General features: G+C 46.0%; 1 protein-coding gene across 1 annotated transcript in view; it reads right to left on the bottom strand.

Annotated features, from left to right (window-relative positions):
* Positions 1-27,901, bottom strand: part of PLB1 (phospholipase B1) — a 185,524-nt gene that overhangs the window by 91,794 nt on the left and 65,829 nt on the right. Inside the window, 8 exon segments of the mRNA XM_032652827.1 lie at positions 3,783-3,869; positions 5,348-5,399; positions 5,736-5,826; positions 7,591-7,634; positions 8,217-8,257; positions 11,662-11,720; positions 12,912-12,984; positions 14,236-14,297. Of these exon segments, the coding sequence (XP_032508718.1) occupies positions 3,783-3,869; positions 5,348-5,399; positions 5,736-5,826; positions 7,591-7,634; positions 8,217-8,257; positions 11,662-11,720; positions 12,912-12,984; positions 14,236-14,297 (509 nt within the window).

The following is a 27,901-nucleotide window of genomic DNA, read 5'->3' as shown; positions in this document are numbered from 1 at the left end:
TTTAGAAATCAGGAGTGGAGCATGGCTACTTTTGTCATATGTTTACAACCCATTAAAAGTGTGAGGTTCTAAGTGTGAATAAACCTAATCCACATGTATCAACACGACTAGATCCTGAGGGGATTTCACATACTGACAAAAAGTCATTGGCTTTGATAACTACAAGTGTTGGAAAGGTTGTAGGGAATGGGGGCACTCAGACACTGGTGAGAATATGTGATATTGTCATTTGTAATACGAGGTATATATTTGGTTTTTGTCCCCTTTTGCGGCACAGAGCTCATAAACCATTGGAATTTCCTAAGTGATGAGAGCATAGAAGTGTATTTTGCTGTGTTAATGAGGTGACTTTGGGACTACACCTAAGGATGGGGGCTGGTTGCCAGGAGAACCAACCCTGGGATCAGAGAGTTGGAATTTTCAGTCCCCCTGCCCACGACCGCCACCCAACCTGGGGCTGGAAGTTGAATCAACTGTCGTTGGCCAATGATTTAGTCGATCCTGACTATGTAACGAAGCTCCATAAAACCGCAAAAGGATGGGTTCAGAGAGCTTCCCCGTTGGTGACCACCTGCAGGTGCTGGGAGAGTAGCCCACCTGGAGAGAGCATGGAAGCTTCTCGCTCTTTCCCCATACCTTGCACTATGCATTTCTTCCATCTGGCTGTTCCTGAATTATATCCTTTTATAATAAACCAAGAACCTAGTAAGTAAAATGTCTCCCTGGGTTCTGTGAGCCACTCTAGAAAATTAACTGAACTCAACGAGGGGCTTGTTGGAACCTCCAATCTATAGCCAGTTGGGCAGAAGCGCAGGTGACAACCTGGACTTGGGACTGGCATCTGAAATGGGGGTGGGGACAGTCTTGCAGGACCGAGCTCCTAACCTGTGGGATCTGACGCTGTCTCCAGGTAGATCGTGTCAGAATTGAGCTGAATTGTAGGACACCCAGCCGGTGTCTGAGAATTGCTTGGTGGCGTGGAAAAGCCCCTTATATGTGGGGATTGGTCCCAGGATATTAGAATATAAAGGTGTTTAGCTCCTTTGGAGGGCAATTAGGCAGCCCTTTAAGACTTAAAGTGTACGTATCTGATGACCAGCAATTCTATGTTTACGAATCTACTCAAGGCACTTTCTTCAAACTGCTTTGATCATGACCCACAGTGTGAGATATGTTTCACATCACAACCCGGTACACACATATCTATATATAAATGAAGCAAAAATAATCACGAACCAACACTTACCTTACTACATGCAATGAACTCTAATCTTTTATAGTTGAGCCTAGTCTATTTCTTTTTTTATAATTTTTGGTTGTAATCTTTTAAACTGATTTTTGACCCACTAATATACTTCAATCTATAATCTGAAATATGATAAATTACACTGTAATTGAATACAATGAAATATAATCACTATTTAGAAAACCACCATGTTCAAGTAAATGAACAAGATTGTTTCTATTAGTGGAAAACTAGAAACACCTCCATGGCCATCAATACAGAAATAGTGAAATAAAATGTAGTAAATGCGCACAGTGGGATACTATTTAGCAAGTAACAGGAATAAACTCAATCCATATGTATCAACATGACGATCTCAAAAACACTTGATTAGTGAAAAACAATTGTTCAGTGGTACATACGATATAATACTATTTATGTTAAATCTCTCTCTTATATACACACACATAAAGGAATACTAGGATTTACAAATAGGCAAAAGGTTTGGAAGTAAAAAGAGAGAGAGGATTGGAGGTGGTGGCTAAAGGGTATTTTAGCTTTAACTATAATGTTTCCTTTTTTAAAAGAAGAAAGCGTCTGTGCACTGCTTGTGTAACTAAAAGTTAATAAAAATAAATAATGCATAAATGCACACAGGAATACATCATGTATGTATTCAAGAATGCATGTAATGCATTGAAGGAATAAATACACGAAAGAATGCAAGAATTCACATAGGAATGCTCGAACACAAGATAAAATATATGGAAGAAATCACGAATGAGTGTAAGTATCAATGAATACATTCAAATATTAAAAAATCAAACAAATGCTAGCATGAACAAACTCATCATAAATATAATAATGTGTGCCTGCGTGTAAGAAGAGAGAATGAATTGATGCATAAATAGATAACTTAGGGATGGATGCGTGGATGCGTGGATGGATGGATGCGTGGATATATAGAGGAATGCAGCAACGCCTAAATGCTTGTTCGAGCATTTCAATGCATGAATGTGTAAATTCATGAGTAAATGTTGGTGTGGCTAATGGCCAAAGAGCAGGGGGTGGTGCAGAGACTAAACAGGGCGTGGAAATTTCACTTGGTATGGGAGAAAACAGAGGTGAAGTAGAATAAGCTTCAAGATCTATATGCCACAAACCCAGGAGATCTGCAGGAATATTGTTTAACAAGAGCTCATTAGGCAGCTCGGTGCTTTGTGACCGCCTGGAGGGGTGCGATGGGGAGGGTGGGAGGGAGGGAGACGCAAGCGGGAAGAGATATGGGGACATATGTATATGCATAACTGATTCATTTTGTTGTGAAGCAGAAACTAACACACCATTGTAAAGCAATTATACTCCAATAAAGATGTAATTACAGATCACTAAGGATACAGTACAAAATGTACCCAATCCCACCTCTTCATACTTTGCTAAGAACAGGGTGCTTCAGTGATATATGAGCTTAATAAAATATCAAAAGAAATAATAGTTCTGGAAGAACCAAATCTTCCTGGTTAGAGTTATCAGAGCTGTAAGAATTACTACTAAAATTTAATCAAATCTATATCAACTATAAAGGAAAAAAAAAAAAAAGAGCTGATTAGGGAAGGTGGGCTTCTGTCAGCATTCTCCCAGGGCCTAACATCACTAAAGGGAGGGGATTTTGGTGGTGGAGCAGGGGTCATGGGGCATTTGGAGGAAGGCAAGAGTACGTATTTGGGAGAGGGGCACAGAAAAGAAGAGGACAGCATCTCAAGAAACTTCACCCTTGCCTGTGCCATGGCCTGGTGGAGGCCCTGGAAGGCTGCTGAAAGGACAGTGGGCAGGTTTTTGAACTGCCGTAAGTTGGCAGGGCCAGCTTGGTGGCAATTAGGCTTCAGGCTCCAGAAGGGTCGTCTGTGTGCCATTTACGTCACCATAGCCTAGGCCTCTAAGCCACCCTCTCACTTTCAGTTGATCCTAACCTGGACACTTGTCAATAAAGACTTAAGTCACAGTCAGTCACCCACCTAAATATTTTAAAAGTCACACGTTTCATATCTCATTCCTGGCAACGCCAAAGAGCCTGGAAGATGTAGTCTACCTAATAAAAAACTAGACAACTTCCCACTAAAACTAGGGTTCACGGTGAGCTAGAGTTCAAGAGGTGTTATCAAAAGTACTGCTTTATTTCCTAAGTTCAGCATTCAAACGAAATCAGAGTTAAAGGAGGCAAAATGATTTTTGAACTAGGAAGCGGATTTTCCTCAGGTGCAGAATGACCATTGACTCAGCTTATCTATACCATGGTTTCCTTTTCCTGAATGGTAAGGATGGTAAGTTAAAAATACCTCTCCCCCAATGTTTCCTTGAGCCCTTAGACATCTGTCTGTCTCTCTACCTGCCTGCCTGTCCTAACTCTGAAACAGGTGCTATCACCTGTTGCACAGGTGCAGCACTCTGAAACAGGTGCTATCAGGCCCAGCCTGCCAGATGTAGATCAGGCAGGTTTAGTTCCTTCTGCACCCACCCCAGCATCTGCAATCCCTCTGCCTCCCAGCCTGCGGTTTACCTGTTGGGCGGAGGGACACAGGTGACACTGGCTAGTGTTACTGAAGAACACGGTGATGAGCTTCCAGTCATTCTGAAAGTCAAGTTGCTGGAAGAAAGGACAATAGCATCGAAAAGAGACGGTGGTGAAACCTGAAGCCAACAGAACTGCTTTCTTTGCATGTCTTTCCATTTCGTACACCCACCCCCATAAAACCATATGTATGGATTTTTTTTTTTCCCCAAAAGGAGGTGTATATGGTGGGAATTTAAAGTGGTATAAACTGCTCTACGAGGCAGTCTGGCAAAACTTATCAAAACTGTTTTTTCTCTTTTAAAGGGCTTACCATTCGATCCAAGCCTTGTTCATAAGAGTCAAAAACTGGAAACAATATAAATGTCTAAAACAGAGGACTGCTGTGTGAGTTGTGGAATGCTCATAAGACAAAACACCATGTAAACATCGTTAAAACGATGCTGGGAAACGTAATTATTGTCATGGGAAATAGGATACCGAGAAAAGCGGATTATAAGAAGTCTCTACATCTAGTAACGTCCCTGTTTTATAAAGTAGAGACAGATAAACGTGCTTGGAAAACATGTGGAAGGGAGTGTACACCAAGTTGGGAACAGTAATTCTCTCTGGGCATCATGCTTAAGGATGATTTTAATATTCTTCTGTTGGTGTTTTCTGATCTTTCTCTAATGAACATGGGTTATGTGGAACAAAAAATAAACTTCTGGCATCACTCCTGTAATTGCCCCCGTCCTTGTATAACCTGGAATGACCTGGCTTGAACGCCTGAACTCTTTAATGAATGCGTGACTGGCCTTAAAAGTGGTTTCCCTTGGTTCCAGGGATCCAGGCTGAGACCCTGGTTAGAGCCAGCTTGGTAGCAAGGCTTGCCTTGATTTGATACTTGTTCATAAGGAGAGCACAAAAGATTAGAGGTGGCTAATTACAAGTCCATATGGGAGTTTCTGAGTAAAGAGTGTCTGAACTGCTAGAAGAGTGGAGACCAGGGCCCCAGCATGTATGTTACAGAAGCCTCCACCCAAGAACTAAAATGGGTATCGTAATTAATAACGACAGCAGTGGCCACTTCAGGGACCATGACAGCTGCAGGCTTGCACTGAGCACTGCCTCTGTGTGCCAGGCACATCCAACACCTCATTGAATCCACCCTAAGCCCTGTGCTGCAGGTCATTTTATTACTCGCATTTCTTAAGTGGGAAAACTGAGGCTAAGAGAGGTTAAGCGCCTTACCCAACGTCACACAGCTAATAGGTGGAAGTTCAGGATTCCCACTCAAACTGGTCTCCCTCTGGAACCCAAGCTGTCAACCATCTTGCTGAGCAGGAAGTTATTTAGCCCACCTGCTGACTTTCGGCAGGACCACATTGGGAACATGAGAAGTGGCCCAGGATTTTACTGGCCCCCAGAGAATCACCAGGGGAAAGGCAGTCTCCGAGGGCCCAGGCCACACTGGTTGCCTAGCTCAGGGCAGGATGGCCCCAGGGCGTCAGCTGCCTGATTGCCTCTCAGCAAACACAGATGGCCCCCAACAGAGCCGGATGGATTCTTACCTGGTTCTCTTTCATGCTCCTCACCAGCTCTTTTGCCTGAATCCACAAGTCTCTGCACAGAGGGAGGGAAGCAGAGAGAAAAATCGGTTAAATACCACTTTGTTGAGGGCCGGAAGCTTGCCCCTTGCCTCAGCCCACATGCCAGTCTCTGAGCTGGAGGCTACACTACATCACTCCTGGGCTCTGGACGGCAGACATTGACCTGATTTTTTTAAGTTAGGCCCATCAAGCAGACTCAAATCAGCGCAAGAGATAAGCTTTGGCTTTAACACAGATCTCTAGTTTTAAGCCTCTGACTCTTCCAGCCCGCCACCCCAAATCCTCCCATCTAGAAACCCAGGACTGACAGGAGCGCACAACCCCGCAAAGTGTCAGAAGAAGAGCTTACTCAGCAGCACTATGGGGTACCACTCCCTTCCCGGGGCTGCAGATGGGCCTCAGGACAGATGGATTGAAGTGTCTGATGACATCTGAAAGGACTAAAGAGAGAGCTGGTTTGAGGCCGTGGTCTCGGCATGCAGGGGTCACCTGTAAAGACTGACCCCCTTTGGGGTGAGGTACCAGGGTCATTGCCCCTGTTCCGAAGCATGGCCTGCCTTGGGCTGTGAGGTCAACCTCGTAGCAGGGCCCTAGAAGTAAAGGGAGCTGGAAAAAAAGAGCATTGGTCAGGTGCTAGGCCAGGCCAAGCGCTAAGCACTTAGGTGTGTGTGAAGGAATCCTGAAGCTGCGGGAAGCCAAGCTAGCTCCCCGAGGTCTCGGGGCTGCCTGAGGCGGCTGGGATCCGAGCCCGAGCGCTCGGATACCAAAGCTCTTCACTGTCCTGTGCTACTGACTCGTTCGGGAAAGTGTGCTGGGACAGGGACCCGGGCAGGCTGCCTTCCTGCCATCCTCCCTCCTCCTGAGAGCGACAGCAGGGCGGGAGATCTCCGGGGAACACGCAGAAAACTCGTCCCAGAGCTGACAGCCACAGGACCGCTAAAAATAGTGCTGTCAGGAGCAGCTAGGCTGCGTCTTGCTCCCCAGAGAAGAGAGGGCAGAGTGGGGAGAGTGTCACGGCAGGGAGGTTGCACTGCCCCGCCCCAGTCCCCCTTGCTTTTTGCCCCCGTCCGCGAGTGCCTGGGGCTTTGTGGGACGGGAATCCAGGAGGCGGCTTTAGAGGGGCCGCCTTTGAAGGGAGCTGACACTGTGCAGGCAGCAGATGGGGACCCTCCCACCACCTGGGCCATCAGTACCCTCTCACCTGTCAATCAGATCCTGGAGGGCTGCATACCAGGCCTCAGCCTCTCCTGCTGGATGGCGAGGGCTGAAGGCAGGACGAGTCCCTTATTTATCCCAAGCCTTGCAGGGAGCCTCGTAATCCCAGGCCCTTGGTGAAATTCACTGGCTGAACTGACAGGATACCAGCTACCTCACTGGTCCTCACGCTCTGCTAGGTGTCAGCTCAGCAGAGCGTCTGCATTGTTGCCCGAGTCTCCTCACTCTAATTATGGAGTGAAAAGCGGTGTCCCTGCTCTCGACTTGTGAGCACCAAGCATAGGTGACTCTATCCACCAGGCTAATTCAGCCGACGTTAAGGGACTCAGGGGTTCCAGGATGACTTAATCTACTTGCAAGGGACCTCTGATACTAAGTGAAAAAAACCAGGTTAGAGATAGCATATTCCTAGGCACGTTCATATATAAAAAGGTCAAAATGTTAACAATGATTATGTCTAGATAGCAAGATTACGGTTGGTTTTCATTCTTCTCATTTCATTTTCCTGAATCCAACTGAGGTATTTATTTTGTAAGTAAGGGAATTGCTACAAAATGAAATAAACTGAAAATCAGAGATGGGTCTTCTCCTTGGTGTGATGGGGGGATAGGAGGTGGAGGCAGTGAATGGTGGACAGGTTCCCAAATGAAGTGCTGTAAGTCCAGCCCTGGGGTCCCGGGGGAGAAGCAGCCTCAGGACTCTGGTCCAGCCACCCCCTGACCCCTTTCCCATGTCTCCGAAGCTTAACCCAATGTCTCCCGGAGTCTCTTTGCTCAGGGACTCTCAGATACGTTTCTCATGCCCTCCTTTCAGGGAATGTGTCTTTTCATACCCTGGCTCCCTATCTGTCCTCTCAGAATGCCTCCCCCTTTCCTCAGGCCCTGTCCTGAGGTGGCCAGTAGGGTACATCCTCTTTACTAACCGAAATGCTGCTGTGTCGGGAGGGACAGGGACAATCTGGATTCTGGCCACGAAAACACAGAACTCACCGGTCACCACTCCCATGCACGCCTGTGGTCCCTCGCTTTCAGTCCTGCAAGTAGAAGCAAGCATGTAAGCCTCAGACTGCATTTGTCGTCTGCCAACCCTTGCCCCCAACTGCTGTGGTCTCTTTCATAACAAGCGTCGGCTTAGCATTGCTCAGGTTCTGGTTTATCCTTCCTGGAGACAGAGACACACCTCAGATGGCAATGGAGTCACCAAAAGGGGGTGAGCAGGTCTGGACCCTCCTCCCCGCCCCCGTTAGTCTGGTCCAAAGTTGGAAGAGGATGCAGACCCCGTGTTGAACGAGCCTGACCCTGGTCCAACCCTGCTAGCTTCCTCCAGGGCAGAGCAAGGAGACTGGAGGAAGGAAGCAAGAATCCCACATTCGGCCTTTCCCACTATTCCTCCCTTATTCCCCTTATTCGGGGGATTCCCGGGCACGGGGAGTGTTGGCCACAGAGGCAGGAGGCTGCATTCTGGTCCCCACTCTGCCGCCTGATCCTAAGTGAGCCTGGAGCAGGTGTCTCCTCCCTGGCCCTCGGGTTTCCCTGCCAGTGAAGCAGGGAGATGAGAGCGGATCAGCTCTGAGGCTCCTCTCAACTCTGTTGCTCTGTGGTTCCAGGACAATTACCATTCTTGCTTCTCCAGGTCATCCGTCCCTGAGTCTGGAGGCTGGAAAAGATGCAAGGTGTGAGCAGCCCAGCCAGGGATGGCTGCAGATCCTGTCCTGGGGAGACCCCAGCTGCCTGCCAGACACCCGCCCCCCACCAACAAAAGGGAACCCGTGGATCCAGAAAAAGGCCAAACCCACCCATGTTCGTTTTTCAGGGAGGGAAGAAAGAAGGTTAGGTTTTCTCCAAAGCTTGTTGGTTCAAACTCAGAGCAATAAAAGGTATAAACATCTTCTTCAGAATAGAAAACTGGGTGAGAGAGCCTAGACTTAAATGCATCACTGTAGAATATTAACATCCCACATAGAAACAAAATAGATTGTTTCATTGTGATCTTCCATAATCTAAAATGTATTTGTGTATTGTTTGTCTCCCTTGCCTAGAATGTAAGCACCACGAGGGCAGGAATTTGTGTCTGTTTTGTCCTTGATTATATTCCTTGGACCTAGAACAGTGCCTGACACATCGTAAGTACCCAATATGTACTTGCTCGATACTAATTTTTGATGCTTGGGATGTGCCCAGTACGTAGGGATGCTTGGAATTGCTTGGAATTGTGCCCAGTACACAGAAAGTGCCCAGGACATATTAGCGGTTGTCAGTAGTATTATTTTCACAGGTTCTGACACCAATTTTCTCTCTCAGAACTCCTAGAAGACAGTGTCTGTGGTGCTGACAGGTGATGCTGTACCCGCACTACCTACACCCAGCCTGCTGTTGCTTCCCTTCAAAGGACCTGCCTGTCCTTAACAACCCAGCTCCAACGACAGCCATTCAGTCTGTAGAACTGGGCCACACTTCTGGGGCCATCTTGGGAGGGCAGGCTGACCCTGACCTTCCTCTAACTGGGATGGAGTCCTCTCTACTTCTCAATAAGAGGGAGCTCGAAAGGAAAATTTCCAGGGAAAGGTAACACATTAAACAGAAAATCACACACAGATGCAAGTCAGGGAGCGTAAGGATGCCAGACAGGAGAAGTCCTGAGGGAGGCTAGCCTCCAGGGCCGAGGCAAGGGGGATAGCCTGTGCCCAACCGAACGGGAGCTGATTGACAGCAGAGGTTTCCCTCAGGAAAGCTGGATGGGGGTGGTGAGGGGAAGGAAAGGAGAGAACAGGAGGAACAAGGTGGAGAGAGTGGGGGAGAGCTCAGGGGGAGGTCACAGAGGGAAGGCTGGGACAAACCCCTCAAACTCCCATGCCACCATTTTGCCCGCTGCCGCCATTTTCTCCCCACACTCTTCATTGGCTGCCTGTACTGGAGACACACAAGTAAGTGAGACACAAGCCCTGGCTTCATGGAATTTGATATAGTGGATTATAACCTCTCTGACGTGGAAAATGTCTGTGACTCTTAGCTAAGGGGGAAAAAAAGTCACAGCTAGTATACTGCAGTATAACCCTATTTAGGTCACACACACACACACACACACACACACACACACACACACACACACTCTCTCTCTCTCTCTCTCTCTCTCTCTCTCTCACCCTATATGTTGGAGAGTATGTGTGTGTGTGTGTGTGTGTGTGTGTGTGTGTGTGTGTTGGGGCAAGAGAATAGGAGATGTGAATGAGGTCTTCCATATTTTATACTATCTACATGTGCTTTGATTTCTTTCTTATACTGAACATGTATCACGAGTGTTAGTTTGAAAATAATTTTGATGAATCTGATCTTTAACGTTCTGTGAGGAAAAGGAAGTCCACAGCAATGAGACAAACAAGTGCTAGTCATGGATACAAGTAAGCGATCGGCCTTGGCGACAGAAAGCCTCAGGAACTCGAAGCAAAAGCGTGGGCCTTACAGACTTCCGTCTTTTTCATTTCACTGTCTTCCATTATTTTTCCCCGGTCTGATGTCTTTTATAAACCAGGCTAAGCTCATGACAGCTGACTCTCAGGGCAGACAGAGGAAGGTAGCCTCCTAAGAACTGTGCATTCAGGGCTCACCCTGAAGGTTGAGGTGCCCGTCAGTGTGATGATAATGATCCTGGGGCTAGGAGACCGTCATGGACTGAAACCGTCTCCCAGCGCCCTGGGCCTCGGGCTCCCGGGAGGAGAAAGGGTGAGCTGGGTGACAGCAGGAGATGTGGGGATGAATAATTCATGAGCGAAAGAACTCTCTCAGAGCTGGGACCAGACAGTGGAAACTGTTGATTGGTTTAACTTTAGAAACCTGACTTGGGGTGGAGATTTCCCTGCAGTGAATTTTCCTGCCCAAGGAAGGAGAATTCGAGTCCTCCAGCTGGTGTCACACATTCCTGGCTCTGTGATGTAGCGATCAGCATGCGGGGACACACAGGCTCGGCGGAGTCAGTGTGCTCTGCGTGACATGAAACCTCTTTTCTCATTATTCCAATCCCCCCCTTCACATCCCTCCTACTGGGAAACCTCCACCTTCACCCTCATACACACACACGCACACGCACACGCACACGCACAGTCACGTGCAGTTTTAACACCACCATCACAGGTAGAACAGAACAAGGGCGGGAGCCCTGGCTGCAGATTTCACTGGGCCCTGGTCAGTTTTCTAATGTGAAGTCCCATCCTTTACACACGGCTGGCGCTGTGCGTGGGGTAGCAGGATGGGGCTTGCAGCGAGGAGGCCGGCTGGGCCCAGGGGCAGGGGCTGAGGCTGCAGGGGGTACAGAGTGCAGCAGGGACACGGAAGGACATGGGGAAGGACATGTGGTAGGTAGTGGCAGGAGGAAGGCACAGGAGGGGAGAGGCAGGGGCATCCTGGTTCTGGTGCAGGAGGTACAGCCGGGCCCCAGGGCAGAGCTGAGAACACCTGATTAGTTGTCTGTTCGGCTGGGGGCTGCTAGGACTTGGGGGGCAGCAGTGCTGAGACCAGAGCAGGTGGGACTGTGGGAAGCCAGGACTGACTGGGGAATCACACTGGAAATTCTGCTCTGCTCTCCAACCCTCTTCTCTTTCTGCTCACCTCCTCTCTCCTCTCTCTTTCCATCCTTCCCTTCTTATTGCTTTCTTTCTCTGTTACCTGACCATATAGAACAATACCACTTACAACCTATTAGCAAAGAAGGGTGTATTTTTAAACATTTACCATGCAGGTAAGGACATTTTTGTTCTTCATCTCATAAAGAGAAAGTTTAAGAGATTACTTTTAAAATTCTGTGTGACCTTTGACTTAATTTATCATTAGGTTTGATTTTTTCATGAAACTCCAAAAGTTTCTTCATCCTAATGTAAAGGGAGGCGTTCATTTCATTTAAGTCAAAACAACATCAACTCAGAACCCTAGAGTTTAGGATGTTTTCCAACTCAGAGAATGCCCTTCTCTCCCCAAACGAAGCGTTCTGCCCGGTTACTAGCAGCTCATTCAGAAGGTCACCAGTCCCAAACCCTGTACCTCCCACCTCCGTCTCCTTGCCAAACTCACAGTTTCCACATTGCCAATGGCTGCCACAAGTTTAATATCAGAAGGGCTCAGGGAGTGGACTGCAAAGACAAGAACGCATGTAAGAAGGTCAGATCTATGTTCCCCACGGTGCGGGCCAAGGGCGCCAAATGGGAGAAGCAGACCCATGTCCCCCACCCCAAGGACAGCTGCTGAGGCTGTGCCTGTTGGCCATGGGAGCGGGAAGCTGAAGATCAGGCAGTTGCTGGGAGCCCTGGAAACCTGCTCCAGAGAGGCTCACTCCTCTCTGGAGGCCACACTGCTAACTGGACTCAGTATCTCCAAATAGGTGTCCCATGGAAGGTCACTCACAGCCCTCATTTCCCTCTCACCTGGCCCTCTTTCTGCCTCTTACTTCCCTCTACCCCTTGGCTCTGCACTTCTGGGCTACCATTCATGAGTGAGAGAGCAGCAAATTACAATGAAAACCATCTGGGTTCAAAAGGGTTCATGTTAGCTTGAAGGACGCAAAGCCTGTGAACACACATAAACATCAGATGCAAGCTGTGTGCAAATGGTACACCAGGAAGCCTCCGTGACCTACTTGGGCCCCCAGCATCCTTAGAATTAAGTTTCTTTAGAAACCACTGATATATGCCTCGGTCATGTTATGGGGGCATTCAAGGTAAGCCTCCCAAAGAAGCCACTTCCTAAGAAGTACATCAATTTCTTTTTCTACCCACATTCCTTACATGACAGAACAGTGAGAATAGCATGCTTTACTGGAAACCCTGGTAAGTCAGTACAATGCAAACATAAACAAATCCATTAAACACAGTTTATAATGCAGCCACGTGATAGGATAAGGCTGGAGAAGAGGACCAGCTCAAGAGCAACGTTCATGGCATCCAGGTATTAGATAAATGTAGCCCATTACAGGAATAATGTCTAGAGCTGCCACTGTGGCTACATTACAGGATTGGGGAAGGCACGTGAGTGACCAAGCTCCAAGCCACAGCTCCTGTGACTCAGTTCTACCCACCTGGAGGTGAGCTCCCAGAGGGTGCCCTCACCCAGGCAAGCCACTGTGGGGTCATGCCGGTTTTATCTCTGCGTGGTGTGTTGGGCTGTGTCCCTCCACAGGAATGACTGAGGGGGCCAAAAGAGGAAGGACTAAGGATGGGAAAGAGAGAGGGCTTGAACAGCCAAAAAGTGCAAGAGGAGTAGTGCTGGAGCCTCTGCTGGCCACACCAGAGAGAAGACGCGGGCCTTCCTGGCTCAGCGGCACATACCTGAGTCAGAAGGCGCATCAGATCCTGACTTCTTTGAGTTGCATGAGAATGGGAAACCCTTCAGGCTCTGCCACTGAAACCGAACAGCGGAAACATCAACTGCCTTGTATGGAAATATTACAGGTCCTGAAAACTTGGTGTAGAAATGACCGGGTACTTGTTGTACTAGGCTCAAAATCCAGAAGCAACAATTTTCCACAGTCATGTGCTTCTAACCCCTTACTCAGCTCACCTAGTAAAACGGGACACGTGCCTATTGACAGTGATTTTAGCAGATGGCAGTTAAGGATACCCCAGAACAGTGGGGTGGAGAGGGAGGGAGGATAAAGAATAAGAACAATTCTTGGAATAGCGAGAAAGTTCTGGAGATGGATAGTGGTGACAGGTGTAGCAACAATGCAAATATACTTAATGCCACTGAACTGTATACTCAAGAATGGGTACATTTTATGTATATTTTACAATAAAAAGGAAATCATTAAGAAGAGACCCAGTATATCTAGACTGAAAAAATGTTTAAATCTATTCTACCCTATGATGTGTTTTGTATTACCTGCTTGCTTTCTTTAGATTTGATTATTTACACAAAAGTAGGTATGAGGCATTATGCTATGTGCTGCTGGTAGCTGGATAAAGTGGAAACTGGGAGGCTCTCACATTCCCACTGGAGCGGAATGTGTCCTAAGCCCAGAGGGGCTGCTGAGAGCACAGGAGGGACTGGGTGACCAGTGCTGCGGTCCTCAAGACCACTTGGCCTCCTCAGATGCCTGTGAAAATCCAGACCAGCCTCTGCTTCTGTGAACCACATGTAGGGCTCTGGGAAGGGAGATTATGTTTTCTCCCCAGAATTGAGAGTGGAAGGGGAAATACTCCAATGGGGGAAAAACGTGCAGTAAATGAGTTGCTTGACCACATCTCTCTGTCACCAGGAGACACAAGTTAATTTCTCGTGAATTACCAATTTCGGTAAGAGATAAAGCATTTACTCTCAACTCTTATCTTGTAGATGTTCTGGGAAGATCTCACCCGGATGCCTTCAGATAACTCACAGCATCTGCTTCAAGGCTCTCAGAGATGACCAGCCCGTCTACAATCTTTCCAGACACTTCTGGGGACCATCTGCTCACCCTGCAGGGATGATGAGCCCCAAATTCCAGGGGATACAGGTATGCTCTGCCAGGCAGCCCTGCTGTCCCTGGAGAAGCCGCTCATCTAGCCCATTCCCTCAAGCCCTCAGGGAGGGAACCTGCCAACTTGCATCAAGACTTAGATTCACCCTCTAGAAGGGAACTCGCTCCCCCTCCCGTGAGGACAAAGCCCTGACCTCTGGCCATAGCTGCTCTTCCAGTGTGTTCTCTCCAGGGGAGGTACGGGCCTGGGTAGTTCCTAAAAGAAAGCAAAAACAGTTCAGGTTATTTAGCTGGAAATTAACTCCCGCCCAGATTTGCAGCTCTCGTGCCCTTCCTCCCTGCCCAAGCTATGTGCCCTGCTCAGTAACGTCCCTTGTGTTAGGAAAGTCCAGGTTCCATTCCTCCACTATCACCTCCGTTGTTTGGGACACTGTGCTTCCATTAATGCAGCCTATTAATCAGAATCCCCAGGATGAAAAGCAAAAGTGCTACCTGGGAGGGGTCAGCAATAACCCTATATCATTCATGGGCATGTTACCACAGATGCCTTTATTGGTTCCTTAGTGAAGGGCAGAACTCTCCAGGAGAGTAATGTTGGACAAATAGCTGCTGCTGTTTGGGGATCCAGGACAAATGAGGGAAGGCAGAGGACATCTGGGAACAGTCTGAAGGTGATGTGAGCTTAGCCATAACTATACACAGTAGCTGGACAGCGGCTGTCTCCAGTGGGCTTACTGACGGTGAGGCAAAGAGGAAGAAAAGGCAGGTGGAGAGCTGCTAAGGCACTGTCCTTGTCCCAGCTTACTTTGGGCCAGTCTTTTAAAACTTTTAATTTTTTTTCCTTTTTAAAAATATAATATATGTACAATGAGAGACTCATTTTATAAGCTAATGAGTTTTCCCATCAAACCTACCATCAAACTTTTAGCTGCTGAAATGATAGTGTGGTGTACAAAAACAGCACTCATTTTTAAATAAAGGAACCAAGACAACCACCCACGGTGCCACTACCCCTCTAGCCCAAGAGTGGTTTCATATGCTCACACCCTCCTGTCCACCATCAGTCTCCTGACCAGTCACACTTTGTATTCAGTTGTAATCAATGTGGATGCAACGTTGTATCCTACAAGCTCCCTTTAATGTATCACGAGCTTTTTGTTCACACTGTTACATAATCTTGATGCTTACTTCAACACCTCCAAGAAACATTTATGATACTGATATGTAATCAGAGGTCTGGCTCCCTTGCTCCACCTGGCTTCTCCCCACCCAGTTCTCTGCCCAGAGCGCACACTCCTTGGAAGGGCATATCATGCAAGAACCCCCAGACAGCATCAGACAAGGCTGAAGGGAGGCCTGGCTTGGGGGAGAGCGCTTGATTTCTTTACCCCACCCTTCTTTTGCAGCTTTACTTTCTGACCCTGAAAAGAATTTATCTGGAGTTTCATGAGGAACAAGAGTATATTTCCATTTCACGCCCACGGTGAGATCAGGCACTGATTTCCACTCCGGAGCTCGTAACAGGAATGTTGCTTGTATCCTGCCCCCAGATCTCAGTGACCCTTTTGAAGTGCCCGGAAGAAATGCTTCTGTGCAGAAAGAACCGCATGATGGGAAGGTGTTGAGGTGTGGACAAACAGGGAGAGCTTGGAAGGGCTGGAGCAAAGGGTTCATAGCTGGAGGGGAGTGCAGGGCAGGGCAGATGAGGCTGCCCAGACAGACGGCAGCTGGGCTGTGGAGCTGTGAATGCCAGGCTGCTCCACAGGCAACAGGAAGCCATGACCAGTCTTTGAAGAGACGACAGGGTGTGTTTTAAGATGATCATCACTGGGGGTAGTGGGGTAGGTGAATTCGCAGGGCAGAGATTTGAGACCATTTTGGTAACACTGTTTTTAAGCCGGGATAAAAATGTACATGGGACTCAACACTTAACATGCAGCTTCTGGGTGCCAGGACCTGTTCTAAGCACTTACGTGAAATAATTCATTTATTCCTCACAACAACTCGATGAGAGAAATGCTATCATCCCCACTTTACAGTTACGAAACGGGCCCAGAAAGGGTAAGTGACATTTTAAAGGTGACACAGTGAACACCTGGCGATGGAAGGATTTGAAAACGGGCAGTCCGGCCCATGGGCCGTGCTCAGAACCAAACTAAGTGTAAGTCACAGCCTAAGATTTAGACCAGGGCTCAGCAAACTTCTTCAATATAGTCAATATTTTAGATTTTGCAGACTACACAGTCTCTGTCACAAATACTCAGCCCTGCTGTTGTACTGTGAAAGCCACCATAGATAACATGTAGACAAATTATAGAGACATTTGAATTTCATAGAATTTTCATGTACCATTAAATACCTTTCTTTTTATTTTTCTCAACCATTTAAAAATGTAAAAACCTTTTTGGATATCAACAAACTGATTTTAAAGTTTATACGGAGAGGCAAAAGACCCAGAAGAGCTAACAGAATATCAAAGGGGAAGAACAAAGTCGGAGGACTGACACTGCCCAAATTCAAAAGTTACAATAAAGCTACAGGATGATACTGGCAGAATAGACAAACAGACCCGTGGAACAAAAGCGAGGGTCCAGACACAGACCCACACAAACAGAGTCAACTGCTCTTTGACAAGAGTGCAAAGGCAGCACAATGGAGAAAAGACAATCTTTTCAACGAATGATGCTGTAATAACTAGATGTCCACGTGAAAAAAAAAAAAATCGATGTAAAAATCATTCTTAGCTCACAGGTCATACAGAAAGCGGCAGAAGGCTGGATTTGGCCCATGGGCCGTTGTTTGTTAACCAAGGTCTGATCTAGACACTATTTTTGTTTATAATTAATTTTTATTGGAGTACAGTTGCTTTACAATGTTGTGTTAGTTTCCACTGTACAGCAAAGTGAATCAGCTATAGGTATACATATATCCCCTCTTTTTTGGATTTCCTTCCCATTTAGGTCACCACAGAGCACTGAGTAGAGTTCCCTGAGCTACACAGTAGGTTCTCATTAGTTATCTATTTTATACGTAGCATCAATAGTGTACATTTGTCATTCCCAATCTCCCAATTCATCCCACTCCTCTGATCTAGACACTACTGAAAAGAGGTCATCAAGGTGAAATGGGAAGATAACATCTCTGGTGATCAGCAATACCCCTTAGCCCTGGGCATCCCCGATGGGAGCCTGGGATCCATCTCTAGATTACCATGCTGGTTGCTGCTGCCACAGCTCCTCATTGGGCTTTGCCAGCACCTTCACAAGTAGAGGAACTCAGGTGCTAGAGCGACTCTCCCTGGTCTTTGAGAAATGTCCCGCTCAGCACATCTCCTGGTCCTCCAAGCTTCATGCCTGAGAAATAAAAAATTGCTCCTCAAAGAAAGCCTTTGGTCTCTGTTGAAAATAGCAGTTTTCTTAAAAAAGTTTTTTTTAAAAAGATTTTTATCATCATGGATATGCTTGTACTCTATAATTTATAAAATTTAAAAATTGAATAATATAAGCAGAAGATCTAGCCCAGTGCCTGCACAAAGTGTATATTGAAATCTGTTAATTTTGATGAAAGAAGTTGTTTCATTATCAATCCAGAGATACAATCTTACAAAATCTATGGGATGCAGCAAAAGCAGTTCTTAGAGGGAAGTTCACAGCAGTACAGGCCCTCCTCAAAAAACAAGAAAAATCTCAAATAAACAACCTAAACTACCACTTAAAAGAACTACAGAAAGAAGAACGAAATAATGTCATTTGCAGCAACATGGATACAACTAGAGATTATCATACTAACTGAAGTAAGTCAGAAAGAGAAAGACAAATACCATATGATATCACTTATATGTGGAATCTAGAATATGACACAAATGAACCTATCTACGAAACAGAAACAGACTCATGGACATTAGAGAACAGACTTGTGGTGGCCAAGGGGGTGGGGTTGGGGAGGGATGGAGTGGGAGGCTGGGGTTAGCAGATGTAAGCTATTATATATGGAATGGATAAACAAGGGCATTTAAAAAAGAAAAAAAAAAAGAAAAAATAATCCAGAGAGACAGATGTCATTATTAGTATAATTTTATAGCAATGAAAGTTAAAATTTTTCTTTAGAGAGGTGGGGCTGGGTTGAGAGACCCTATCTGCTGACTCTAAATCTAAACGGTTTTAAAGGGGCTCAGAAGAGCTTGTTTTTGAAGAGATGGATCCCTACATCTTTCCCTGAAAACATCATGGAATCTTCTGGGCCTGATTTTCTTCCTCTGCAGACATTAAATCATGCATTTCCCCATTTTGTGTGTGTGTGTGTGTGTGTGTGTGTGTGTGTGTGTGTGTGTGTGTGTACGCATGCGCGCGCATATGCGTGCCCGTCTGTTGAGAGTCATAAAGGCAGCAAGAACTTGAGGAGTAAAGAGCCAGAGAAAAGGACAGCAGAGAGAGTGAGTCCAACATTTGATGCTGTTTTTACCCTTGAAACACTTGCCAAATCATGGGCAACAGAAATCAGCAGGTAAGTCGCTAATATGCTGGGCAGAGCTTCAGACTGTCCATGGAGCTGGGGGGAAACACTGGAGCCCGGTGCCCATCAAGGAGGAGGTGCCCTGGTGAATGTCCCAGTCTTTTATTTGGGACTTCAAAGAGCTAGACCCTTGGAAGATGGATAAAGTGGAAATAGACCAGCCTCCAAAAAGACTGAAGCCCAGCTTTGAGTCAGTTCGATTCCCAGTATTAGATTAGGGTGATCTGCCCCTACCTAACTGCTTGCCCAAAGTAAAGCCTTTATGGAAGAAGACAGCACCATCTGGAACATAAAGTTATTTAATTTTTCATACACAATACCTGGCTTTCAATAAAAAAAAAAAATTGGGACTTCCCTGGTGGCGCGGTGGTTAAGAATCCGCCTGCCAATGCAGGGGACACGGGTTTGAGCCCTGGTCTGGGAAGATCCCACATGCCACGGAGCAGCTAAGCCCGTGCGTCACAACTACTGAGCCTGCGCTCTAGAGTCCATGAGCCACAACTACTGAGCCCACGTGCTGCAACTACTGAAGCCCGCACGCCTAGAGCCCGTGCTCCTCAACAAGAGAAGCCACCGGATTGAGAAGCACGCGCACTGCCTCGAAGAGTACCTCCTGCTCGCCGCAAGTAGAGAAAGCCCACGCAAAGCAATGAAGACCCAACACAGCCAAAAAAAAAATAAAAATGAAAAAAAAATTACCAGGAGATAATACCAAAGAAACAGAAACCAAGAGAGAAAAAAATCCCAACAGACAATAGACAGTGAAAAGTGGTGGAATAATGTGGAAATAAAGGGATAATATCTGCAGCTTTGTTAGCCTGATGTTTTGTTCCCAGTTGGGGTGAGGAGTAAACCAATGGGATATTCAATGGGGTGATCCAGGAATGAGAAGGAGGAAAAGGGAAGGGCAGAGATACACCTCACATATTCCCGGCTGGCTGGGAGTCTGTGTGCTGGGAAGACCTGAAAGAGCCCCACGTAAAATTAAAGTGAAGGAAAACTTGAAAATTGTCTACAACTTTGTGTTCACTCCCCACCCTACACACAGACCGATAAACAGAGGCTTCCAAATTCAAGGTCTTTGGACACCACCTCTGTCCAAATCACTGATCACTAAACCATCCAGACTCAGGGGTGACTCCTAGGATGCCAGGTTAAGAAAAAAAAAAAAGAAAGAAAAAACTGAGCGAAGACATCAGTGGCTGTCCAGTGTAGGGAAACAGATTCCACAGTTTAATTCCAGGCAGGTTACTAAAAAATGAACCAACAACCCTCAGAAATGGAATGTAAACTTGCTAAATGTTATCAGACATGTCCAGTTTTCAACGAAAAGTTACTAGATGTGCCATGAAGTTGAAAAGTGAGACCCATACTCCAGAAAAAAAAGCCAATGAAAACGTGGCCCAAACGTTGGGTTTTCCAGGCAAGGTCTTCAAAGTAGCTATTACATATATGTTCAAAGAATTAATGAAACTATGTTCAAGGAATTAAAGAAAAATGTGAAGGTGAAAGACTCAACAAATAGAAGCTATAAAAAGAAAATTCCAGAGATGAAAAATAAAATAACTGAAAGATTTACTAGACGGGCTCAGTAACAGACTTGAGATGGGAGAAAAAAGAATCTGTAAACTTAAGGACAGATCAATAGAAAGTACATTTCTGAAAAATACAGGGGAAAAGAGATTGAAGAAAAACAACTAGAGCCTCAGAGGTCTGTGGATACCGTCAAGCATAGAAAGCGTACAGTTAATGAGTCCCAGAAGAAGCAGAGAGAGAAAGAGGCAGAAAAAGATTTGAAGAGATAATGGCTGAAAATTTCCCACCTTTGGTGAAAAATATTGAGTCACAGATCAAAGAAGCAGGGATAAAAACAAAAGCAAACAAACAAAACAACCACTTCAGGTAAGAAAAACACAATTTTACCTAGACACATCAACTGTAATAATTGATGTGTTCAGGTGTAGTTTAAAGCCAAGGTTAAAAAAAAAAAAAAGCTCAAACGGCAGAAGAAAAACAGCTTTTCATGCATAGGAGAGCAACATTACAATTAACAGTCAACTTATCGGAAACGGTGGAGGCCAGAGGCAGTGCAATGACATATTCAAAATGCTACAAGGAAGATGACCTCACATGCAAGCATGGTAACGTAAGAAGAAATGAAGTACAGAAAGTAAACATGTAGGTAAATCCAAAATAATATTGCCTGTATAAAACAGAAGCCAGCAAGCTGTAGCTCATAGGTTAAATCTGCCCACAGCCTATGTTTGTACAGCTCACTAGATAGGAATGATATTTATATCTTTAAAGGGTTATAAAACAAAGAAGAATACGTGGCAGAGACCATACGTGATCCACAAAACCAAATATTTACTGTTTGGCCCTTTATAGAAAAAATGTTTGCCAACCCCAATACAAAAAATAAAAAATAATAGTGTGGAGTTTACAATATATGTAACGTATTGCTGTGGGCAGATGTGAATGGAGTAAATGGAGTTACACTGTTGTAAGGTTTTTCTTTACCTGGGGAGTGATTGATACTCATTTATATTAGACTTTAATATAACAAGGATGCATGTTGTAATCAAATACCAAAATAACAAAAATGTATAATCAGCAAGCTAATATTGGGCAGGATACTGCGGGGGAACTGAAACAATAGAAATGTTTAATCCAGAGAAGACAAGAAAGGAGGAGAAAAGATCATAGAACAGGTATGACACATTGAAGCACAGGGAGTCAGATATCATTTTTCAGCACACTTGGGATGAACAGAAAATAGAAGCTTAGGGGGGCTGCATGAGAACTTCCTTCAGTGTCTGAAAGGTCTAGATACCAAGGGGGATGGCCTTGTTCCATGTGGCCCCCAAACCAGGACTGGACCAGTGGAGACAGGTTGTCCCTTGGTAGAATAGCTAGAGCTACCTGAATAAGAATGGAGCTAGTGGGAAGCAGCCTCATAGCACAGGGAGATCTGCTTGGTGCCCTGTGACCACCTAGAGGGGTGGGATAGGGAGGATGGGAGGGAGGGAGATACAAGAAAGAAGAGATGTGGGGATATATGTATACGTATAGCTGATTCACTTTGTTATAAAGCAGAAACTAACACACCATGGTAAAGCAATTATATTCCAATAAAGATGTAAAAAAAAAAAAAAAAAAGTATGGGGCTGCTCAGGGCACTTGGTCCAGGCAGCGGCTGGGGACCATGGGGGGCATGTGGTACATACACCAGGCAGGTGTTAGGAGCTTGGACACCCTTGGTCTAGTCAATCTCTCCATGCCTCTGCTTCCTCACCTATAAGGTGAGGTTGATAACACCTGCCTCGTGGAGTTGCTGTAAGGATCATTCACATGTAAACATGAAGCGTGGTATCTGACATGTGCTAAAGGTTCAGTAACTGGTAGTTATGATTATTATAATCAGTATAAGAGAGATCATTAAGCACAGACCATTTTTTAGATACTTCCAGTCTCAATATTCTGGGATTTCCTTATATAACTAGAGAGTTCGTGTTTACCCTGATGATCTAAATCATCCCTGATAACTGCCCTGGGGCGTCACAGAGAGGCTGTACCTGGAATCTAAGTGTCTAGACCTGAAGACCCGGATGGAAACTTAGGACCCCTGGGTCCTATCCCCACTGACTCCTGGGCCCTCACCAGTGCTTCCCACTCTGCTTCCCATTCTGCTTCCCACCAGCAAATGGAAGAAAAATTCTTGCCTTTCCCATAGCACCCCGAGGTATTGTGGGAGAAACTGTCAAAGCACTTGTGGCCTGACTGGACCCCAATCATGGAATCCCAAGGGAATTTTCCCATTTGGAAGGTTGTTTTAGTCTCAAGCTCATGGATCTATGAAGGGCGTAGAGCTCCCTGAAAAACCACCACCTCAGTATGGTCAATAAGGGAAAAAGACAAGTACTTTTCCACCCTGCTAGGCAGGAAACAGAACGTGTGCGCACACTCTTAAGAGCAGGTTTGGCTGAGATCAATCATCCAAGCTGGACAGAGCTGTGACCACTGGGGTCCTGGAGCCGACAAAGGGCCATCATAGTATTCTGCCTTGGCAAGGCAGAGTCACACATGGTTCTCCTCCGGGAGGCCCCTCTGAACCTGTGGTTCTCAACCCACTGCCTGCTGCCCAGCCCCCAACACTGAGATTCAGATTGGATTGGCCTCGGGGTGGGGGGCCTTGGTGTGCTGGACCCCAGCAGATTTTCAAAGCCCTTTGAGTGATGTCTGTGTGCTTCTGAGGTTAACAGCCCTGACTCTTCATGGAAACCCAAAGCTTGTCAACCCAACAGCTGGCCAGGGGTAGGGAGTGTGATTTCAAAAGCAAAACTAAAACAACTCATGCGCTCTTAGATTTCACTTTTTTGTTATTATTTTTTACTTATACTGTGTCTAGAGCACAACTTTCCACCTCCATCCCTGCCTCGAAGAAAGATGGCCATGTTGTAACCCTGATCAAGCATCAATCTCTCTGGACCTTGACTTCCCCATCTATAAAATGGGGATGAGACCGGCTTCCCTGTGAGAACAGGAAAGCGCTGTGTGAATAGGAGAGGCCACAAGGGCCTCTTGCAAGGGAGGACTTGTCTCCCTGGATGAATGGGAGGCACATGCCCTGGGCAGTGGGAAGGACGGTCAAGGCCAACACATTTGGAATTAGGGCCACTCATCAGTGTACATTAAATCTGGGGGCTCTTTGAAAAAGTATAATGTCCTCACAGCAACCCTAAAGGGTAAGTAGAGGCAGGATTGACAGGCTCTAGAGAGGTTAGGTAACTTTCACCGGCTCACACAAACCACACCAGCAAGGGCAGGGTCAGGCCTCGCACCAGCACTGCCATTCACTAACCAGTGAGCTATCTGGGTAAGCTGGGAAGGGGAGGGTCCAAGTCAGCCAGGGTTTGTCTTCTGTGCTGTCCTGGGCTGTAAGCAGGTCTTCTGGGCTTTGTCGGTCACCCTGTGCAGCATCTTATCCCCATTCACACTTAGGGCCTGTGGGATGCTGCTGTCGACCTGCCAGCAGGCACCGCACAGGTCACGCACGGCTGCTGCTCCTATACCAACAGTGCTCTGAGGAGCGCAGGATGTTATCAGGGTGCTTGGGCAGTCACGTGCCACGGTCAGTGAGGGCGACCCAAGGGCCAGAGAACCTTTCTGGGGTAGCTAGACTGACCTCTGCCTTAGAATTCTAGAATGCCTGTGGTGGGCTGAACTTTGAGATCATCTTGTTTAACCCAGAGAGGTTAGCAAACTTGCCAAAGACCACTCAGCAAGTTATCGAAGGCTGTGTGTGGAGCTCAGTTTTCCTTAACCTAGTCTGGCCTGCTTTCCTTGGGACCGAAGTCTGTTAAACTTACGGTTACCAAAGGGGAAAGGTGGGGAATGGGGAGGCTGGGATTAACATATATACACGGCTACATATAAGATAGATAACCAACAAGGACCTACTGTATAGCACAGGGAACTCTGCTCAATATTCTGTAATAACCTAAATGGGAAAAGAATCTGAAAAAGAATAAATATATGTACATGTATAACTGAATCACTTTGCTGTACGCCTGAAACTAACAACGTCATAAATTGACTATAGTCCAATATAAAATAAAAATGTTTTAAAGGGCAATTATACAAAGGTGTTTTGTGTGTGTTGCTCTGTAGCTGAGTTGCCAACATACGGAAATTTGTTCCTTTGCCGTGTCTACAAGAAAGGTATTTTCAGCTGCCCTTACCTTACCCAGCAGGCAATCGAAATAGATTTAACAGCAGGATGCCAAAAAATGATTTCGAATTAACACTGTTACAATTTTGGGGTAGACACAACCTTAAGTCTGATGAGATTATTAAAAAATTAGAGATAATTTGGGAAGTCCCAAACCACCGTTCTTTAAATACCCATGCCCTGTGCTGATGACCCCGAGGAGACACCCATTACAAATTCCATCCTGGACAGAGACCAACGCACCCTCCCGTCTCCATCTCTGATGCCCACCCAACACTCAACCTCAAACATCTTGTGCCCCAGGAGAGGGAAGATGGTTCTAAGGGCAGTCCTAACAGGAGAGAGCACATTCAAAGCTGACCTGACCTTTGGCCCTGGGCTCATTATATGACCTCAGACAAGGACTGCTTCCCTTTTAGATTGTATTTTCCTTAATCTCCTCATGGGGACACTTGAGGCAGGGCCACAGCCAGGAAGGAAAAACCCAAAGAAGAGAGTCCCATGGTAAAGATGAACAAGTGGTCCTGGGCAGTGGCAGGTCAGAGCCCTGACCCCTCCATCATTGTGCTCCAGCTTTGCCTCAGCCCCAAGGGGCCAGAATTTAAAGGGACCAGGGACCCTCAAAGCCAGCTGGGGGCAGAAGCAAGGATTAGTGAGCTCCAACAGGAGGGGGAATCCCAGGAAACTGTGGGGGGGCTTCATGTCTCCCCCATCGGGAAGGTCTCCTCCCAGAGACAACTGGGAAGTTCTGGTCTGAAAAAGGGAGCATTGCCCGAGGACCACTGCTTCTCCCTGAGATGCAAGAGTGCAAGAGGAAACGACTGCCTGACTCAGGAGGAAAACACTTGGGTCTTCCCAGAGCCCAGCAAACTCCCTGCTGGGCCTCCTTCTAAGAGCCAGGTGGGCCTCTGACTCACCAGTGTGTTGCCTCTTTCAGTGCATGACCTTTTATGTCTGACCAGCAGACTCATCCTGCCCAAAATACCACTTCCATTAGGCCACTCCTCTGCTGAAGAACCTTTAATAGTTTCCCCTTCCCAATACAGCCAATCCAAATTCTAGACTTGCTGTATGACCTTGAACTGGTCACTTAACCTCTGTAAGGCTTAGTTTTTTTGGGTTTAAAAAAATTTTTTTTTAAATTGAAGTATAGTTGATTTACAATATTATGTTAGTTTCTGGTGTACAGCAAAATGATTCGGTTATACATATATATTTTCTATTTCGTATTCTTTCCCATTATGGTTTATTACAGAATGTTGAATATAGTTCCCTGTGCTATATAGTAGGAACTTGTTTATCTATTTTATATATAGGGTTTAGTTTTTTAAAATGTAAAAATAACAGATTTGGATTAAATCACTTTAGAAGTCTCTTTAAGCAAAAAGACACCGTAATAATCTCTACTGTTCCTATCTAAGGATTTCAGAACCTCACTTTACCTAACTCATCACCTCCCCCGACACCAGCCCTGCCCTTCAGCCCAACAGGCCCACTCCCTGCTCCTCAAACCCATCATGCTGAGCCCTGACTTTGCCTTTGGGTATGTTGTTTCCCCCACTTGCATGCCCTCCCTGTTCCTCTGCCTTTATCTTAAGCCCCCTCATCCTCCAGCACACTCAATCGAGTTTCACCTCCCACGTGAAAATTCTCCAGCCCACATTCATCTCTCAGTTCTCTGAATCCTGTTGCTTTTATTACAGCTACTTACACCTATTTTGGTACTTAATTCTTCTCCAGTGATTTTTATGCAGATCAGTTCTCTCTCCCCAGAGGGTTCCGTACATTTGGTTTATTATCTCCCTGGCAGGCTCAGCCCTACTTGGGTTCTTAGAAGGGTGCTCAGACAGTTAACTGACAGTAGCAAAAATGCAACTTGATGAAAATGATGATTGACAATAAAGTCCTCAAAATCTACAAGGTGCAGATGACATCCCAGGAAAGTAGGACTTCTGAGCCCCCAGAGGAAATCCCATACCTGTGCCCGCTACTCAGGGCAGGAATTTGGAGGCATGTGTGTGAGCTGAAGTGGGGGCTGGGAATGGGGATTCAGGCATCTGATGTAGAAGAGAGAGTCTGACACCAGAGTTCCACCATCTGCCACCAACTAGATAGGTGACTTGAGCAAGTCCCCCCGACCCCTCATCAATAACTGGAAGGACATGGGCCACCAGAAGTCCTCCAAGATTGCTTTCTACTCTTATTTGGAAAGAGTATTTCTAGAAGGCTGGGCTGGCATCCTCCAGGAAGGACTCCAGGCCCCTGTGAAACAAATGTTGACTAACTTTACTTGTTCTCATAATGAAAGAGGCGTTCCTTTCCTCACACAATGAGTTCACCCAGTTCCCACCTTTGGCTTCGCAGAGACAGGCCTGGCATGGGTGTGTTACCAAGGCAAGAGTTTTCATTCACAAGCAGGACAGTCTCCTGGGGAACTTTTGACCCATGCCAGGAAAATGAAATTCTAGTGAAAATGGTATTTTACTAGGCACAGGGATTTCCTTGCCAACTTGTTTTCGCCAGTTGTAGTTTTGAGATAATGATGTTTCAGTTTTCTAAACCAAAACTTTCAGAGCAGGAATCTGTTTTAATATGGGTTTTGGTGAGCCCATTTTAAAGCTTAAACAAAAGCCCTGGTTTGGTTTGGTTCTTTCCTCCTTTGGGCTCTATTGTAATGCAGGGAGATGGTGAAAGGCCCTGGCTCTGGACTCAGTCTCAGGACTACATTCAGGCTCCTGTGCTTATTAGCTGAATGAACTTGGGCAAGTATTTAACTTCTGAGTCTCAGTTTCCTCATCTATAAAATGGGGAGAATAGTACATCCCACTTAAAGGGAATATGTTATATATGTACAGTGCTTAGCATGGGGCTTGGCTATTCTAGGCAACCTCATACCACAAATTTAGTTTGAAGTGATCCTTCATGGTAATGTCCCAAGTGCCTGAAAGATGATGTTCATATAGTCTCTGAAGACAGCCATCTTCATCCTAGGCCTTCATCCTACGCCTCAAAGAATCTCACAAATAACTTTTCAAGGAGTCAAAGCATCACACACTAAAAATAACCAAGCACATAAACAAACACGGTATCCAGGAGCAAGTATTAGCAGAAAAAAAACAAAGCAGAAATAGATCAAAAACTTTGGAGACTGAAATTATCAGACAAAAATTATAAAAATACTATGTTTTAAAAAATAAAAGACAAACTAGGGCTTCCCTGGTGACACAGTGGTTAAGAATCTGCCTGCCAATGTAGGGGACATGGGTTTGAGCCCTGGTCTAGGAAGATCTCACATGCCACAGAGCAACTAAGTTCGTACACCACAACTACTGAGCCTGCACTCTAGAGTCCATGGGCCACAACTACTGAAGCCTGCTCGCCTAGAGCCCATGCTCTGCAACAAGAGAAGCCACCGCAATGAGAAGCCTGTGCACCACAATGAAAGAGTAGCCCCCATTCGCCGCAACTAGAGAAAGCCTGTGCACAGCAACAAAGACCCAATGCAGCCAAAAAAATAAATAAATTTTAAAAATAAATAAATAAGACAAACTTGAGGATATTTATAGGAACACAAAATTATTTTAAAAAATAACATTGAAAATTTGGTAAAGAACTAA

This window comes from Phocoena sinus, chromosome 13 (assembly GCF_008692025.1).
Source record: "Phocoena sinus isolate mPhoSin1 chromosome 13, mPhoSin1.pri, whole genome shotgun sequence".
Classification (NCBI taxonomy): domain Eukaryota; kingdom Metazoa; phylum Chordata; class Mammalia; order Artiodactyla; family Phocoenidae; genus Phocoena; species Phocoena sinus.
The sequence above is the reverse complement of the archived record's forward strand: the minus strand, read 5'-3'. Positions and strand labels throughout refer to the sequence as shown.